At 47.0% G+C, this 15,041-nt stretch overlaps 1 protein-coding gene across 7 annotated transcripts in view; it reads right to left on the reverse strand.

The window, feature by feature from the left end:
• MAP7D2 (MAP7 domain containing 2) overlaps positions 1-15,041 on the reverse strand; it is a 114,474-nt gene that overhangs the window by 45,953 nt on the left and 53,480 nt on the right. For 5 of the 7 annotated variants that reach the window (XM_029603383.1, XM_029603382.1, XM_029603381.1 and 2 more), the window contains exons 2-5: positions 11,127-11,204; positions 10,342-10,505; positions 6,302-6,410; positions 2,420-2,530 (exon numbers count right to left, since the gene is read on the reverse strand). In XM_029603383.1, the coding sequence (XP_029459243.1) occupies positions 2,420-2,530; positions 6,302-6,410; positions 10,342-10,505; positions 11,127-11,204 (462 nt within the window). The remainder of the gene's footprint in view (positions 1-2,419; positions 2,531-6,301; positions 6,411-10,341; positions 10,506-11,126; positions 11,205-15,041) is intronic. The other 2 variants (XM_029603384.1, XM_029603386.1) reach the window with 2 other exon arrangements.

The following is a 15,041-nucleotide window of genomic DNA, read 5'->3' on the forward strand; positions in this document are numbered from 1 at the left end:
GTGCCTTCTGCCTGTGTCAATAATTAAGCAGGCATGCTTTCTGCAGTCAAGAAAAAGCAATCATATGCCGCGTACGGATTTAGTGTCCCGTGGCCAGCAGACTTAAAGCACTGGTCAAAGCCCAATCCTCCTCCATCCCTTTGAATTGAAAATGATCTGGACAGGAAGGATGGAACAGAGCCCCCCTCCCCCATCCTCCCAAATAAACAGGCCCACAATGCAAAGTGCGCTCAGCTGAGCGCACTGTTTTACCCGCAATTGGATGCGCGTTTTCGACACGCGTCCACTACCCTTTACACAGTAAGGGGTTTAGTGCGTTGAAAACGCATGTCCACCCCCCCCCCCCCCCCCCCGAAACTAATAGCGCTCATCAACATGCAAATGCATGTTGATGAGGCTATTGGTTATTCACCCAGGATACTGAAAAAAAATGCACGGCCAATCCGCAAATTTTATGATCAGAAATGGATTTCCGAGCAGCCTGAAAGTGTACAGAAAAGCAAAAAAAAATACTGCTTTTCTGTACACCCTCCGACTTAATATCCTAGCAATATTAAGTCGGAGGAACCAAAAATGTAAAAAAAAAAAAAATACTTAATAAAAAAAAAAAAAAAGGTGCCGGCCAGTCAGGAGGGGAAAACGGACGCTCAAATTTACCAGCATCTGTTTTCCTAACCTACGGCTGTCAGCGGGTTCGGAAAACAGACGCTCCTAAAATTGAGCGTCGTTTTTCCGAACCCGCTGACAGCCACCAGTCCTGGGTTTTCCGCTGCTAAGGAGTTCTCTAGGGACGCGCTATTGTCCCTAGCGCCTCCTTTTTAGCGCAACCCCTCATTTAAATACAGGATCGCGTGCCCAGGTGAGGTGGCTGGGCACGTGCTGGGAGAGCGGGCGCTCAATGCAGACCTTACAGAATCGGCCTGAAAAAGAACACAGGGGATAAAAGTTTCAAAATGGTCTACACAGCTGCAAGCTGCCTGTTGGCTTCAGACACAGGTACTAAGCGTGAACTTTCAGAGGAAAACCATGCAGGGTGCATGATTCAAAACCACCCAAATGCTCTGTGTGCCTGCTGTGTTGTGCAGGCAGCTGAGGGGGGGGGGGGGGGGGGCAGGGGAAGGTCCCTTTTCAATCCGAGTGAAAGAAAGAACGTTCGCCGCTGAAATTCAGTTCAACAGTCAGTTGAATATATTTTCCTGCTAGCAATAATTTCTGCTTCTTGGCAGGATTAACTCAGCGGTCCCTCAATATACGACGGCATATAAAGATATAAACTCTCCCCCTCCACCCATTGCCACATTTCACGGTTACCAGGTGGAAGGGGTTGGGAGCTCTGCTCAGTACCTTGGTTTCTCACGTACGACATACGCCCTGGACGTCGGTATAAAATTATCAGATATTATTTCTGCTCTGGCTCAAAGGAACAACTGGGGTTTGGGGGCCTTAACAACACAGAAAGCAGCTTCTCACAATGAATGCACTGATTTCTCTGTAAGGGAAAACTGCAAATTGATTTGTATTCGTACTTGGGACAATGCCTTTTTTTTCTTTTCTAAAAAGGAATACCTGGTGTGGGGCCCAGTGGGAAAATATTAGGCAAGCGGTGGCTACCTCGATGGATTTTCTTCCATGGTAGCAACCAGAAGGAACAAAAATCGGCATCGTTCTTTAAAAGTAACATTTTTTTTTTAATCAATTTTATTGAGCGTGACTGCCGACTCATCCTTTCTGGCTCCGAGAAACTGCGGAAGGGCCAGCTGCTCCGTCATCTCTCTGTCCCTTCCCCTTTTTGGGAAAGACGGGTTATAAATTGAAAATAAATTATAGATATATTTGACAGGTCTGCCACTCAGACTGGTCGCAGCGAGGTGACCGAAGCACCCGGGATGATGATTGGGCAGCTGATGTGCGAGGGACCGCGGCCACCCCCTGCAGCGTCGCTCAGGTCTCCGCAGCCCTGCAGGGCGTCCCTTCCGTGTCCCTACTCCAGCAGAGTCCCTGGTCCCAACAACCGGATGGGCCCCCCCTCTGTGGGTTCAGATCACCAGGAGAGTATTTCTTTCCCCCCACTCCCCCACCAGCGTGGCTACATTTCCATTTCGTCGGGCAAATATCAAGCCAGTCCTGGTTCTGTCCCACATCATCTACGGACCTATCGTCCCAATATCTCCAAGAAACTGCAGGCGTTACAATTCCACAGCTGCAAATAAGGTAAAAAAACAAAACAAAAACAAACCTAGGCCTGGCTCGGGCCCAGCCCTGATAATCTGGATCCATCCGGGAACTCCCATCAAACCCACTTTTGGAAGAAAACAAAAAACACAGCAATGGGAAAGTTAGACCGGACGAGCCAGCGTGAAGGTGCGCTTGGCTGGACTGGAAAGAGAAAAGAGACACAGGGAGCAGCCTTTTCACTTGCCTCTGTCTGGGGAGTGCATAATGGCCGCTGTGGAGCGGGACAGTCGCTTACTCATGGTGGACTCCATTTGCTTTGGCAGGTTCACTGCAGAAGCGGAAAGTTTGTCACAGGCTGCAGAGAGATGCATGGAAGACATTTACATTCAAGCCACTGTCCCCTAACCTCCCCCCTCCCCCATCCTCCACCAAAAATGTAACAAATCTCCCTGGCCCTTTCTTTTGGGCTCCTTAACCCTTCTCTCTCGGTGAGGTAGGTGCAGGTGGTGAGGTAGGTGGTGAGGTAGGTGGTGAGGTAGGTGCAGGTGGTGAGTGAATCCGCACACAATACCTGGGGGGAAAAAAATGGGGGAGGGGCAGGTTATCTGACAGCTGGGGTCACCCTCCTTATTTCGAGTTTACATCTGCGCTCGATGCTTTACAGATGCTCTGAAATTCTGCATTAACCCAGCCACTCCTTAGAGCTGCTGACGTCTGACTAGGGCCAGCTGGCCTCATCCCTTCAATCATACTCCCGATTCGCCATTCTTTTTGCCCAAAACCTATTTCATGCATTAAATTGGGAAAAAAAAAAAAAGAAAGCATGTAAGCCTGATTATGGCTAACTCTGGATTTAGAAAATAATAATACAAAAAACCCCCCACCCAGCTCCCTCCGAGACAGCTCGATTACTGCTCATCAGCATTCACAGTGTGACCGCATCAGGGTGGGGCTGGAGCAGAGACTGCAGCCCCACTATCCTGATAGTCTGAGGTGGGAACGCGGGCAGCTCTACTGCCCAGGCTGAGAGGATTCTGCCATCACAGACTGCGCCACTCCAGCTGGCACAAAACAGATGATCCCATTAGTGGCGGGAGAGAGAGAGCCCTTCTTGACCTAATTTTGGATTTCAGACTGAAAAGTCAGCCAACCTCCCAAGCTGAGCTACAGCTAACTTAATCTCTCTCTCTCTTAATTTCTACCCACTTCTTGGTTTTGGTTTTCTTTAAAATGATTTTACTGGACAGCACCACTGTCCAGCTGTCAGATAGCCAGAAAATAATATAACCGTTAACCCGTTTTAAAAATTCTGTGGCCAAAGCTCAGGGGAAAGGGTGCCGTAGATATTCAAACACTAGTCGGCTAGGAAAGTTAGGCAGACAAACATATCCCGCTAACTTAGCCAGGATATTCAGAGGCACGGCCCATATCTCTTTTTAGTTAGCCAGGTAAGTTTATCTATTTAACTTTGGACCCGCGCATTAGAAGGTCTAAGTTAACCAGCTAAATAACAGGCCGATACAGTACATAGTGACAGAGTAAGGGCAAAGGCTATCGGCGCCATTTTGAATACTGGCAGCCGACGGCCCGATTGCAGGAGATCATTCCCGGATCCCCGCTGGACCACCAGGGACTTTTGGCAAGTCTTTGGGGGGGGGGGGGGGTTCAGGAGGGTGGGGGTTTATTCGTTAGTGATACATTGTATTCGTGGGGGTTCGCCATACGTTTCGTGACCCCCACAAACACAACAAATATGGCATATACGTTGCAGATTGCCAATACGTTGCAAATGAATGCACACTCCTAATTGCTATTTATCCAGCTAAGTCAGTCAGATAACTTTAGGTATGTATATTCAGTGGGAGACCTGGCCTGCTGAATATCTGCGACAAGCTATCCTGCTAATATTCAGCAGGATATTGACTTCAGAAAACCCAGGGCAGTGGCATAAATGAATGTCGCAGGTATTCCTACACCTGTTTGCTCCCTACTAGCCCCTAGGTCTGAGGGCTTTAAGACGCTTTCCTGTTTTACCACGCCATTTTGTCTTTTTCCGTTCCGACCGTCTTTAAATAATACGTGTTTTACATTTGTACATTTCCTGTGGAGTCTAATTAGTAGCTATCCTAAAGGGGCATGGTTATGAGGTAAGAGGTACTCTGATGGACTGAGCAGATGTTAATAGCTTTCTTTTTTAAAGAATAAAACAACGGGGCTGGGTAGGGCAAGCATACAAAAAAAATTTCCAAAGAGGTTTTGGCTCTTTTGGATTTGCAAATTCCAGAGAGAGTCAGGATCCAGAGACTGCTGGCCCCTCACAGACTGATTTATTGAAGCGAGAACTTTCAAGGACAAAATTCCATGTCGTCAGTGGCCATCTCTTATGTTGGGGAATGCCTGGCAAGTGGTAAACTCTCCTGCAAGAAGAGGAGGTGGCCAGGAAGTGGCTGAGCTCCCCCTCCCCCCCCCCCCCCAAGACATGACAGCCGTCGCCCTGCAAACACAAACCCTTCCTGCTGCTCAGGTGAAGCTCCTCTGTGACGTCCATGTTGCCTCTCCCTGGTTTACTAGTTAGAAAGCCCTCCTGTTACAAGTTCAGCTCCAGCGTATGCACTAAGGACTTGGGATGATTCTTTCAGGACCTGGCTTCATCCTGCTGTCTGCTGCTGTCACAACCCCTGAGCCCTGTGTCCCTCAGTGGCAGTGAATTTGCTGATTTATGCATTGCACCCCATATTTCCATCCACAATGGATATTTTCCCCTTGCTGTGGATGATCTGCTTCAGGACACAGAATAAATCCCTGGTCTCTAAAGTTATGTGCATGTGTGTGTGTGTGTGTGTGTGTGTTATTAATCTTGCTCCTAAATGTCCCCAACTCAACTGGTAACACTGACTCATCACCTGGAGGACCAGTGCACTACCAGTGTCGGTTCTACGAGGAAGTCTCACTGCCTGAACAAGTATTCTATCGGAGATGGTCTCCTTTGAGTCTAAGTCCCAAAGTAATGCAGCAGAAAAGGCGACCACTGCCCCTGTAAGTTCACAAAACACCTGAATTTGGAGGTCTTCAAGTGACAAGGATGGAGGCAGTTCATATGCGCTGGGATGTGAGGCAGGCAATACACGATGGCAAAATTATAATTAGAAGCATGAAAAGAAAGATGCTTCGGCCACGCCCCTGCCAACCATGCTTGCACAGCCCAGGGCCGAGATGAGATGGGAAGGAGTGGTTAGGGAAGAGAGCGGTGTGCAGGATGGAGTTTAACATGACCACAACACCACAAAGACACCATGGCACTGTGATTGTCAGATATACCATTGCAGGCCTCGGTGGCAGCCGCAGTGCCGGAGGTCACAGGGGCAGGAGGGTGGGTGCTGGCAGCTAAATCTAGCAGAGGGGGTGGGGTAATTTCTGATTCACCTACAGAGCAGAAAATCAGAGCAAAAAAAATAAATATATATATATAGTAATAATAATAATAAAAACCTGAGATGAATAACACATCACAGAATGGATTCAATAAGCATCCGAAGCAAGACAAACCAACTCCCTATGTGAAATTGCGCTTTAACAGCAGGGGAGAGGGTTTCTGTGCCATAGCTTCGGAAACCTGTAGCCTGGTGTTTGCAGCACAATAGGAGAGTGAAAAAAAAAAGACAAGGAGCCTCACGTGTCATTAATTTTAACTAAATAATTCTAAGGTCGCTACAGTACAGCCCGACGCTTAGGGTGAAAGACTAGACCCACCCTCCCCCCACACCCTCCTCTCAATAGCGTTCCCTCCGTCTATTCTTCTGACACGTAAAGAAAGATGCAGTTATGGAACAATTAGAAGATGCTGGTTTCACAAATAAAAGCGGAAGGGTGGAAAGTTTACAGAATGCAAATACATTTAGAGAGCTAACGCTGCGCATGCTTAAGAGGCATCGCCACACAGACTACTTTTCACAATTTTTTTTTTATATTTACTGTAAAACAAGTACAGCATTATTCTAAATAAATTACTTTTAAACCAATTAAGGGTTTTTGGGGTTATTTTTTTTTTTTGTTTTTAATCCTAAACACAGACATAGGAAGGATCTGGTTCAGCTGTTTGCCACCGGCCGCAGATCTTGCCACTCACCCTCTTTGCCAGCTGCGCCCGACAGCAGCGTCCCCCCCCAGGACCACCTTTTCTGCTTCAGCTGCTGACCGCGCTCCAGAGAGCGGCGCATCAGGGCTCCGAAGTGCTCCTGGGAAGAAAAAAAAAAGCACAGGGAACACCCCCCCCCAAACAAAAATTAGACAGAAACCATCAAAACGATGCAGAAAAATAGTCTCCTGCCATGTGAAAGAAAAAAGCCTGCAAAGGCAGAACCCAGGCAAGGCGCGCCCTAGAGCAGCACTGCACCACTGGCTGCAGCTGGAGGGATGCTCTCTGCACAGGGGCCCAAGGGAAGAGGGGACGGTCATCTTATCACCAGCGCCTGCCGCCCATCCCCCCCCAATCCCCGAGCAAGAATTAACTCCGTCCTGCCCGGGCTAGCCACACCATCCACCCCCCCACCCCCCATCCACCAAGGCAGGAGAGGCTGCAGGAAACGTACACCCAGCCGGCATTAAATCTCAGAAGATCCAAATAAAAAAAAAAAAAGATACCTCTGTGCTAAACCAGGCAGGCTCAGGTAATGCATCTGCTGCGAGTTCAGTTGCTGATCTGTTCACATCACAACTAAAATTCAGCATGATCTCTTATTTTTATTGTATTTTTTTTAATCTACTAGTTTATATGCGCACACACACACACGTTCTGGAATCACTTTACATATTATTTGATGATTCGTTCTTTTTTTCATCACTGTTGGGTTAAGATATTGTGATCTTATGATTATGTCTGGAATTTAAAACAAAAAAATGCTATAAAAGAATTCTTATTAAAAAAAAATAGTCTATAGATTTTTTTTTCTCATTACCTCACTTTTGCACAGTTAAGACAAATCTTTAAGGTATCTATTTTCTAATAAAAGAGAAAAAAACATTGCATATGCAGCCTGCCCGAGTTTGATCCAGGAGTTTCAAATTTATTATTCCTTGTACTATCCTGCACAAAGATTTACCTCAAGGAAACATTATATTTAGTAAGAAAACAACCCACAGAGGATGTAAAAAAAAAACAACCCTATCAAACCTAATTTATCCAGCTCCTTTAAATGAGACAAAAAGATGCAAAACCACAAGATGGCTTTCTAATAAAAGAGAAGTCAGTCTCGATTTAAAATCCGCTGCTCCAGCACTGTCAGATTCAAGGAAACGGGTCCTCATTACTTAGCACAAGTGGGAGAAAACCTTTAGTGCATCAGGCCCCTAAGCCAAGAAAAGCTGAAAAGTGAAACCTAAATGGATCTGCTCTCTAAAGCCCGGATTATCAAAGCCTGTGAGCGTAAAAAGCGAGGTTTGCGAGAGTGGCTGGGCCTTGCACGCACTGGGGTAGATTTTTAAAAAATTACGCGATCGCGTACTTTTGTTCGCCCACCAGGCGCGAACAAAAGTACGCTGGATTTTATAAGATACGCGCCTAGCCGCGTGTATCTTATAAAATCCGGGGTCGGCGCGCGCAAGGGGGTGCACATTTGTGCAACCTGCACGCGCCGAGCCCAGCGCGCGCTGCCTGCTCCCTCCGAGGCCGCTCCGATTTCGGAGCGGCCTCGGAGGGAACTTTCCTTCGCCCTCCCCCCACCTTCCCCTCCCTAACCCCCCCCCCCCCCGGCCTTATCTAAACCCGCCCCTTACTTTTGTTGGCAGATTTACGCCTGCTAAAAGCAGACGTAAATCTGCTGGCGCGCCATCACCCGACCCGGGGGCTGGTCCGGAGGCCTCGACCACGCCCCCGGGCCGGTGCCACGCCCTTGGGCCCGCCCCCGAAACGCCGCAGCATGCCCCCGAAACGCCGCAGCATTTCGGGAACGCCCCCGACACGCCCCCTCCCCGCCCCTTTTACAAAGCCCCGGGACTTACATGCGTCCCGGGGCTCTGCGCGCGCCGGCGGCCTATGCAAAATAGGCGCGCCGGCGTGAGAGGGCCCTGCGCGCGTAAATCCGGATTTACGCGCGCAGGGCATTTAAAATCCGCCCCACTGAGCGCGGACCAGCCATACGCATAAACCCTGGTATGTGCACAATTGCCGGGCCTCTCCAAAGGGGTGGGCCGGACAGCACCATTCTACGCCGTGCCGGGGAAAACGCGGGCCAGCCGGCACGCACAGATTACTTCTGCTCCAGAAGAGCAGTAAGTAATGAAATAACAAAAAAAAAAGTAAATAGATAGGAAGGGGTTATGGGTCGGGGAGGAGAAGAGAAGAGAAGAAGAGGGAGGGAGGTTAGGTTAGGGGGGGAGGGTACTGGGGGAGGCCAGACTGTGTCGCCGCGCGTATTTACCGAAAATTCACTCCCCCCCCGCGTGCGCCACCCACACATGCACACGCGGCTTTTAAAATCCAGCCGCATGTGTGCACGGCCATTGGATTTTATAATATGCGCGCGCACCAGGAATCGCGTGCACACGGACGGACGCACGCTCCTTTTGAAAATCAACCCCTAAGCATCCTGTAAGCCTTGCACCAGGACTGAATCAATGTGGAGAAATCTCTCTAAGCCGCACAGAGAACAGGGCATGACTGACGGAGCCATATCATCCGGAGAGTGAGAAAAGCTTTAATGACCTTAACAACACCGTCAGAAGAGTCCGAGGTCAGCGTATGTACAAATATCCTTTTCCAGATGGCAGAAAAGCCCAGAAACGTTGAAAGGACATTTTTATAGGAATATAAAAATAATTAACAAATGTGCAACAGGCTCTGGATCTGCCTGCCTGGGATGACAGAATATTTCTTTTTTAATCGGAGATATAAAAGTGGAAAAATGCGCGATGATAAATCCCGCCCGTTGCCCAGGTACAGCTGACTGTGTTTGGCACAGTCTGACCTGGCTGCTGCTGTGCCGGCCAGCGGTGAAACTGGCAGGGATGCAGGTGGGAAAGCCTTCGATCTTCTGGCCTCCTTCTCTACATGCCAAGACACCGTCGTCTTTGTACTAATTGCCTTCCATTCTGAAGCCTGGCTTTTCAAACTGGCGTTTTTTATTCTGTTCCTTCTGTTTCTTACTATGTCTTATGTAATTTTATCCAAGTTGTATAGGACTTTATTTATGGGATTGCCTATAGAGGATTAAGTTTAAAAGATCTTTTGTTTGGTTTTTAGGTCACACCATCAGTTGGGTCCCAAGCACCTGGCTGACCTTATGATCAGCAAAGATCCTCTACGGGCCCTTCGATCCTCACACCAAACTGCATTCAATGTACCGAGCCTGGCTGAAGTTCAACTAATATTCACTAGGCAGAAAATAAATGTGCATATTATGCTCCATCCTTTGGGAATTCAATGCAGGTAGAATTGCAACAGGAAACAAACTACCTGATTAGTTGTATAAAAGCAAAAAGGACACAGTTATTTTATCAGGCAGTCTATTAATTGTATTCTTTTTCCTCAGCTGCCCAGAGAGTAGAGGAGGATCAGGTGCAGGATCATGGAGGGTAGATTGGTCTTGACCAGTGAGAGGTCAAAGTCAGTGGAGGGACGGTTTTACATGTCAGAGGGTCATATCATACAATTAATGTATTATATCCGATGGGACATGGATTTTTTTTTTTTTTTATAATTGTAACTCACCCTGGGTTTTTAATAAGGCAAGTAAGTAAACTGAAATAAAAGTCAATCAATCTTGCAGGGTAATTTAATGTTTTATTTTAATATCCAAGGGGGTATTAGCTTTATACACTTTTCTGATTAGGCTGCACGTGCCGTTTTTGGGAGTCTGCTCTTATTTTCTTTAAAATGTTTATTTTAGTGGTTTGGTATTGTTTCATGCTAATATTTTAGACATTTTTGTGTTATCTGAAGTATTGCCTCTATGCTTTATTATGATTGTTTGATTTTTATGTTAATATTAATATACTTTTTTTTTTTTTAAATTGTTAACCACTTTAGGCTTTTTAAGTTAAAGCCATATATAAATAAAACTGGATTAGATTGGATGGAGATTCTTTTTAGTATCAACTGCATCACCCAAACAAGAAACCAACAACCACCAAAAGAACCCCACAGCAAGGACCCCCAGAGGGAACTCTCACCTCTTCCTCTCGGATCTTCTGCTTTCTCTTCTCTTCCACCGCAGCTCTCTTCTGTTCTTCCCGCAGCCTCTGCTCCCCCAGCTTTTTGCCACGCTCCTCCACTTGCCTCTCATACTGCAGTTTTGCCCGTCTCTCTCTCTCCAGGATCTGCTGCTCTCTGGCGGCTGAGGAAAGGAGGAGAAGGCTCAAGGAACCTGAAGGGCTTTTCCTGGGAAGTGGGAGGTGGCAGAGATGCTCTGGAAGGCTGGTTGTGGATTCGCACAACAGATCAGTTGTAGTAATAAGAATAATAATTATAATATGGATATTTCACTGCTGTTCAGTACCCTGTGCTGGACAGCTCCCGTGACTGACAGACAAATGCTCCTAAACTGTCAGAAGACCTGCTTTTTTTCATAGTCTTGAAAAATTGCCCCCCCTTCCCTTAATGAAGAACCAGAGAGAAGTCACAATCATTTACATTTTACACCTTTCATAAATATACAGGAAATACATTTATGTAAAAATGTTTGCTGTTGTCCGTTTTTCAAATGAGCTCTGGGTGCGCTGCCCCTGACTACCCACAAGGCCTTCACAATAAGTTGAGCAGGAAATTCAGAAAGAGAGAGAGGGTCCAACCCTACCCCTCATAATACTCTTAAGAAAAATTTACATTTATTTACTTAACAGATAGTAGGGAAGCTCTTCTGGCTTTCAGCCTTGGCAGACAAAGTTACAAAATAAAGAAAGAAAGAAAGAAAGAAAGAAAGAAAGAAAGAAAGTCCTCTTGTACCTTTATGACTTACCAAGATATTTTTCTCTTTCTTCCCTTCTTTCCTTTGCTAATCTTTGTCTTTCATTGCCTTTTAAGAGTCCGTCCATCACTAAAAGCAGAAAATGTGAGAATGGGTTAGTAAAACCAGTTCCGTGCGCAAAGTTCTACATAGATTTTATGAACTCTGTGGCACCAGTCGCACAGTTTATAAAAATGCATGTATCTCTGCCCCCAGAATTACACATGGATGATGGAAAGCACGCGCAGACATTTTATACACAGGAAAAAAAAAAGTATGCATGCACTTTCTGCCTGTACCATTTCCACTTCTGGAAGAGTTGAGTCGTCGGCAAAATGGCTGTGCGGGCCTACAAGCCAAACATGATGGATGGGGAAATGCTAGCTACTCCCTGCCCTCACTGGGGTAAGACACAATGCAAAGAGGATGTCCCAAGCCTGGCTGACCCTACAGAGGGCCTTTCATCACAGAGTCTGAAGGTTAAGTGCCTTCAGGAAAGTAGATGCAGAAGCTGCTCTGAATAGGCAGGAGAAAAGCGAGTGTTGGTGGCTACTAAGCGGGCAACTGGGATGCTCTTCCACCCATCATAGAGCGGTACACAGAAAGTAAACAAAAAGGCCGTCGGGAATAAGGACCCATTTGGCAGCTAGCCACACTCCAGCAGACAGCTGGGAGATATCCTGAGCAGTGGCAACAGGAACAGTACACCTGGGCAGACAGCAGGGGCAAGAAGGTCTATGATGCCACTATGTAACGATGGGAATCAGAAGGGCTCCCAAAGGAAGGATCACTCAGGGTGCATGAGCTCCAAAGAGCAGAGGACATGTACACAGGAAATTGCCAGAGCTACTGGGCTCTAGGGTGCTGTTCCTGCAAGGAACTAGAAAACACTGGCTTGGTCTTATGCTCCATATCTGCTTTCATCCCATCCCTCCTATTTTAATTGACCGAGAACTTGAAAGAGGTGGCCTGGAACTCCAGTACCTTGAGAGGGGGGACTGGCTGGCAGCAGTTGTGGGAAAAGCAAGAGCAGGCCAGAGGCAAGTATACTTAAGTCATGTCTGGGAGGTTTCGCGGTTGCCTACCCTATGTGCAGTTTGAATGACTTAGCCACTATTGTTCATTTAGGCATCCTACCTCTGCACAAGGCTGACTATTTATGCCAGGTGCAGCTCTACCATTACACAGGGTGAGGCAGTCACCTCAGGTGGCAAAATTTTGGGGTGGCAGCAAATGCCCCCCCCCTCAAAATACCCCTGCAGCCACCTCCTCATTTCCCAACCTGACAAGGAAGTCCCCGCTAGCAGGGAGTGAGTCATGGGTGGCACGATTTATTGATATGCCAGTAGGGCTCCCACCCCCCCACCAGCAGAAAGAGTATGTCCCACCCCAACACTGCACCACCAGCTAAAGAAGAGCGGTGGGGCCCTCCCACGAGAAAAGCGATTGGTGGGGAGGTCAGGTCCCGCCAGTGAAAGAAGAATGAGTTGAATCCAGCTACTGAAGAAAGGGAAAGGGGATGAGAGGGAAAGGAGGAAGAAAGAATTGGGTGACAAGGAATGTAGGATAAAGGAGTGAATGAAAGGGGTGTTCACTTTGTAAGCCACACTGAATGCAGTTTAGTATAGAAGCTTGCGGCAAATGAGACTTTTAAATATATAAATAATATATAAATGGAGTGGAGACGAGGGAAGGGGCTGAGAGAAGGGTGTGGAGTGGGTTATCTGAAGGGAGGGCAGAAGGGTGTTTGAGAGAGAAGGGATGGACTATGAGGAGTGAGTAAAGGGAGGGGACAGAATAAGACGGAAGGAAATGAAAGTGTGGGGGGGATGGATGAGTGAGAGAGAGGGAGGGAGTATGATGGGTGAGTGAAGGGAGGGGGCAGGAAATGAATTTGAGGAAAGAAGGATAAGTGAGAGGGAAGGGATGGACTATGAGAGGGGGAGAGTGAAGGGAGGGGACACAATAAGAGGGAAAGGCAGGGAGTGGGGAGAGAGGGAAGGAAGTGAATGTGTGGGGGGGGGGGGGATGGATGAGTGAGAGAGAGGGAGGGAGTATGATGGTTGAGTGAAGGGAGGGGACATAAGGAGGACTCATGCACCAGGGGTATCCCCCCCTCCTCTGGAAAAAAGATATCCTATAGGGGCAGTGTCATAATTTGCCAGAGAAGGAGGATGAAGAAGTCACCATGTATGAAGGAGGTTGAGGGTGTGAGTGGGAGGGGAACAAAAGGTGGAGTCAGACCTGGTGTTACCGGGTGTGCAAATTGTGCAATTGCTTGGGATAGTACACTTGGGGGTAAGCAGCAGCAGTGGAAGAGAGGGTGGAGGCCTGGCAGAGCCACCACAGCTGAAGAAAGGAAGGAGTGACAGACAGAGAGGGGGCCATTCAGCCGGCAACAGAAGAAACAAAGGCGGGAGAGAGGCCCTAGCATCAGTGAGTGTGTGTGTGTGTGAGTAAGAGAGAGAGGGGCAGGTAGTGTGTGAGAGTGCGAGTATGAGTTGGAAGGAGTGTGTGAGAGAGAGTGCGCATGTCTGTGTTACTCTTGACTATAAACAGAGAAAATTTGTAATTCTTCTCCCCTCCTGCCCCCACCCCCTTAAGTCTATGAATCTCAGGGTGACTGGAAACCAACAGTTCCCAGATATGGAGAGAAAAGAATATTTTTTTACGTTGTTAATTTTAATTATTTGGTATTATTTCATGCTGTTTTGAAACATTTTATTGGTGTTTGAGAAATTTGTAAAATATTTTGAGTTTTTAATTATTGAATGTTCTATTTGTCACCTGTTTTAAAATGGGTTGTTTTTTTTAGTAGTATGATTTTATTGTTATGATTAATGTTTTATATTTCTTGATCTTGTTTGATGTTTTATGAGGAATGTTAATGTGTATGCAGTGCAACAATGGAAAAGCAAAAAGAGTCTGTCTTGTTGCAGTTTCCAGTTCAGTTTTTGTCTATGTGTTTCTAGTTATTCTTTATGGTCTTTTTGTATTCAGTGAGGGTCTGTCTGTGTTCTGCATGTGTGATCGAGGTGAGGTATTCTGCTAGTGTGCAGTTTCTGTGTACGGATCTATAGCAGCCTGGTATAATATTTGCAGTGTTGCCGTTTTTCATAGGTAGGGTTGTTACTGTTTGAAGGCTGGCAGTTAGTGCTGTTTTGGTATGGGAGATTTACTATATTGTAATTGTAATTCAGTGTATTCATGGCTTTCTGAGGTTGAAGCCCACACCCAACATGTGTAACAATAGACCTAATGCCAAATGGGTTCCAGGTGCCTTTTTGAAGGGTAGTCTGGTTGGCACCACAGCAGTACATGTAAATATAATATATAGGTTGTTATAACAACTGAGTTTTAGCTCAGAAGACTGTACTTATGTCTTTTTTTCATGTTAATGCTATTATTATTAATGTATCTTTTTTAAATTATATGTGGGAAGGGCTGGGGGGGGGGGGGGGAGTGGGAACAAGGCTGAAAGGTGTGCCAAGGGCTCCTAATTCTCTTGCACCGACACACACAGACCCTCACCACTCACCCATCTCCTGCTTCCCCGGGGATCAGATACTGGGGAAGAGTGGGAGGGTTCTTGGGAGTGTGGCAAGGTTACCAGCTTCCTAGAAATATTATCAGTGACCCTCTATCTATCTGCCACTCCTCTGGGAACCCTGACCCCCCCCCCCCCCCCCCCACCTCTCTCCCAGCATTCCATATTACCAAAAGGGCCAGACTCCAAGGAGTCCCCCACCTTTTCCTTCTTGCTGATTTGATCTGCACCATCCTTTTGGGGGTAAAAGGGAAATCATCTATGTAAGCTGTGTCAGTATTCTAGCACACATTTCCCCCCATTCCTACAAGGTCACTTTACCAAGTGACCTAATCACCACAGACTGAAAGGAATCAGAGCCTTCCACAGATCCATACAAC

Source organism: Rhinatrema bivittatum, chromosome 5 (genome assembly GCF_901001135.1).
Source record: "Rhinatrema bivittatum chromosome 5, aRhiBiv1.1, whole genome shotgun sequence".
NCBI classification, from domain to species: domain Eukaryota; kingdom Metazoa; phylum Chordata; class Amphibia; order Gymnophiona; family Rhinatrematidae; genus Rhinatrema; species Rhinatrema bivittatum.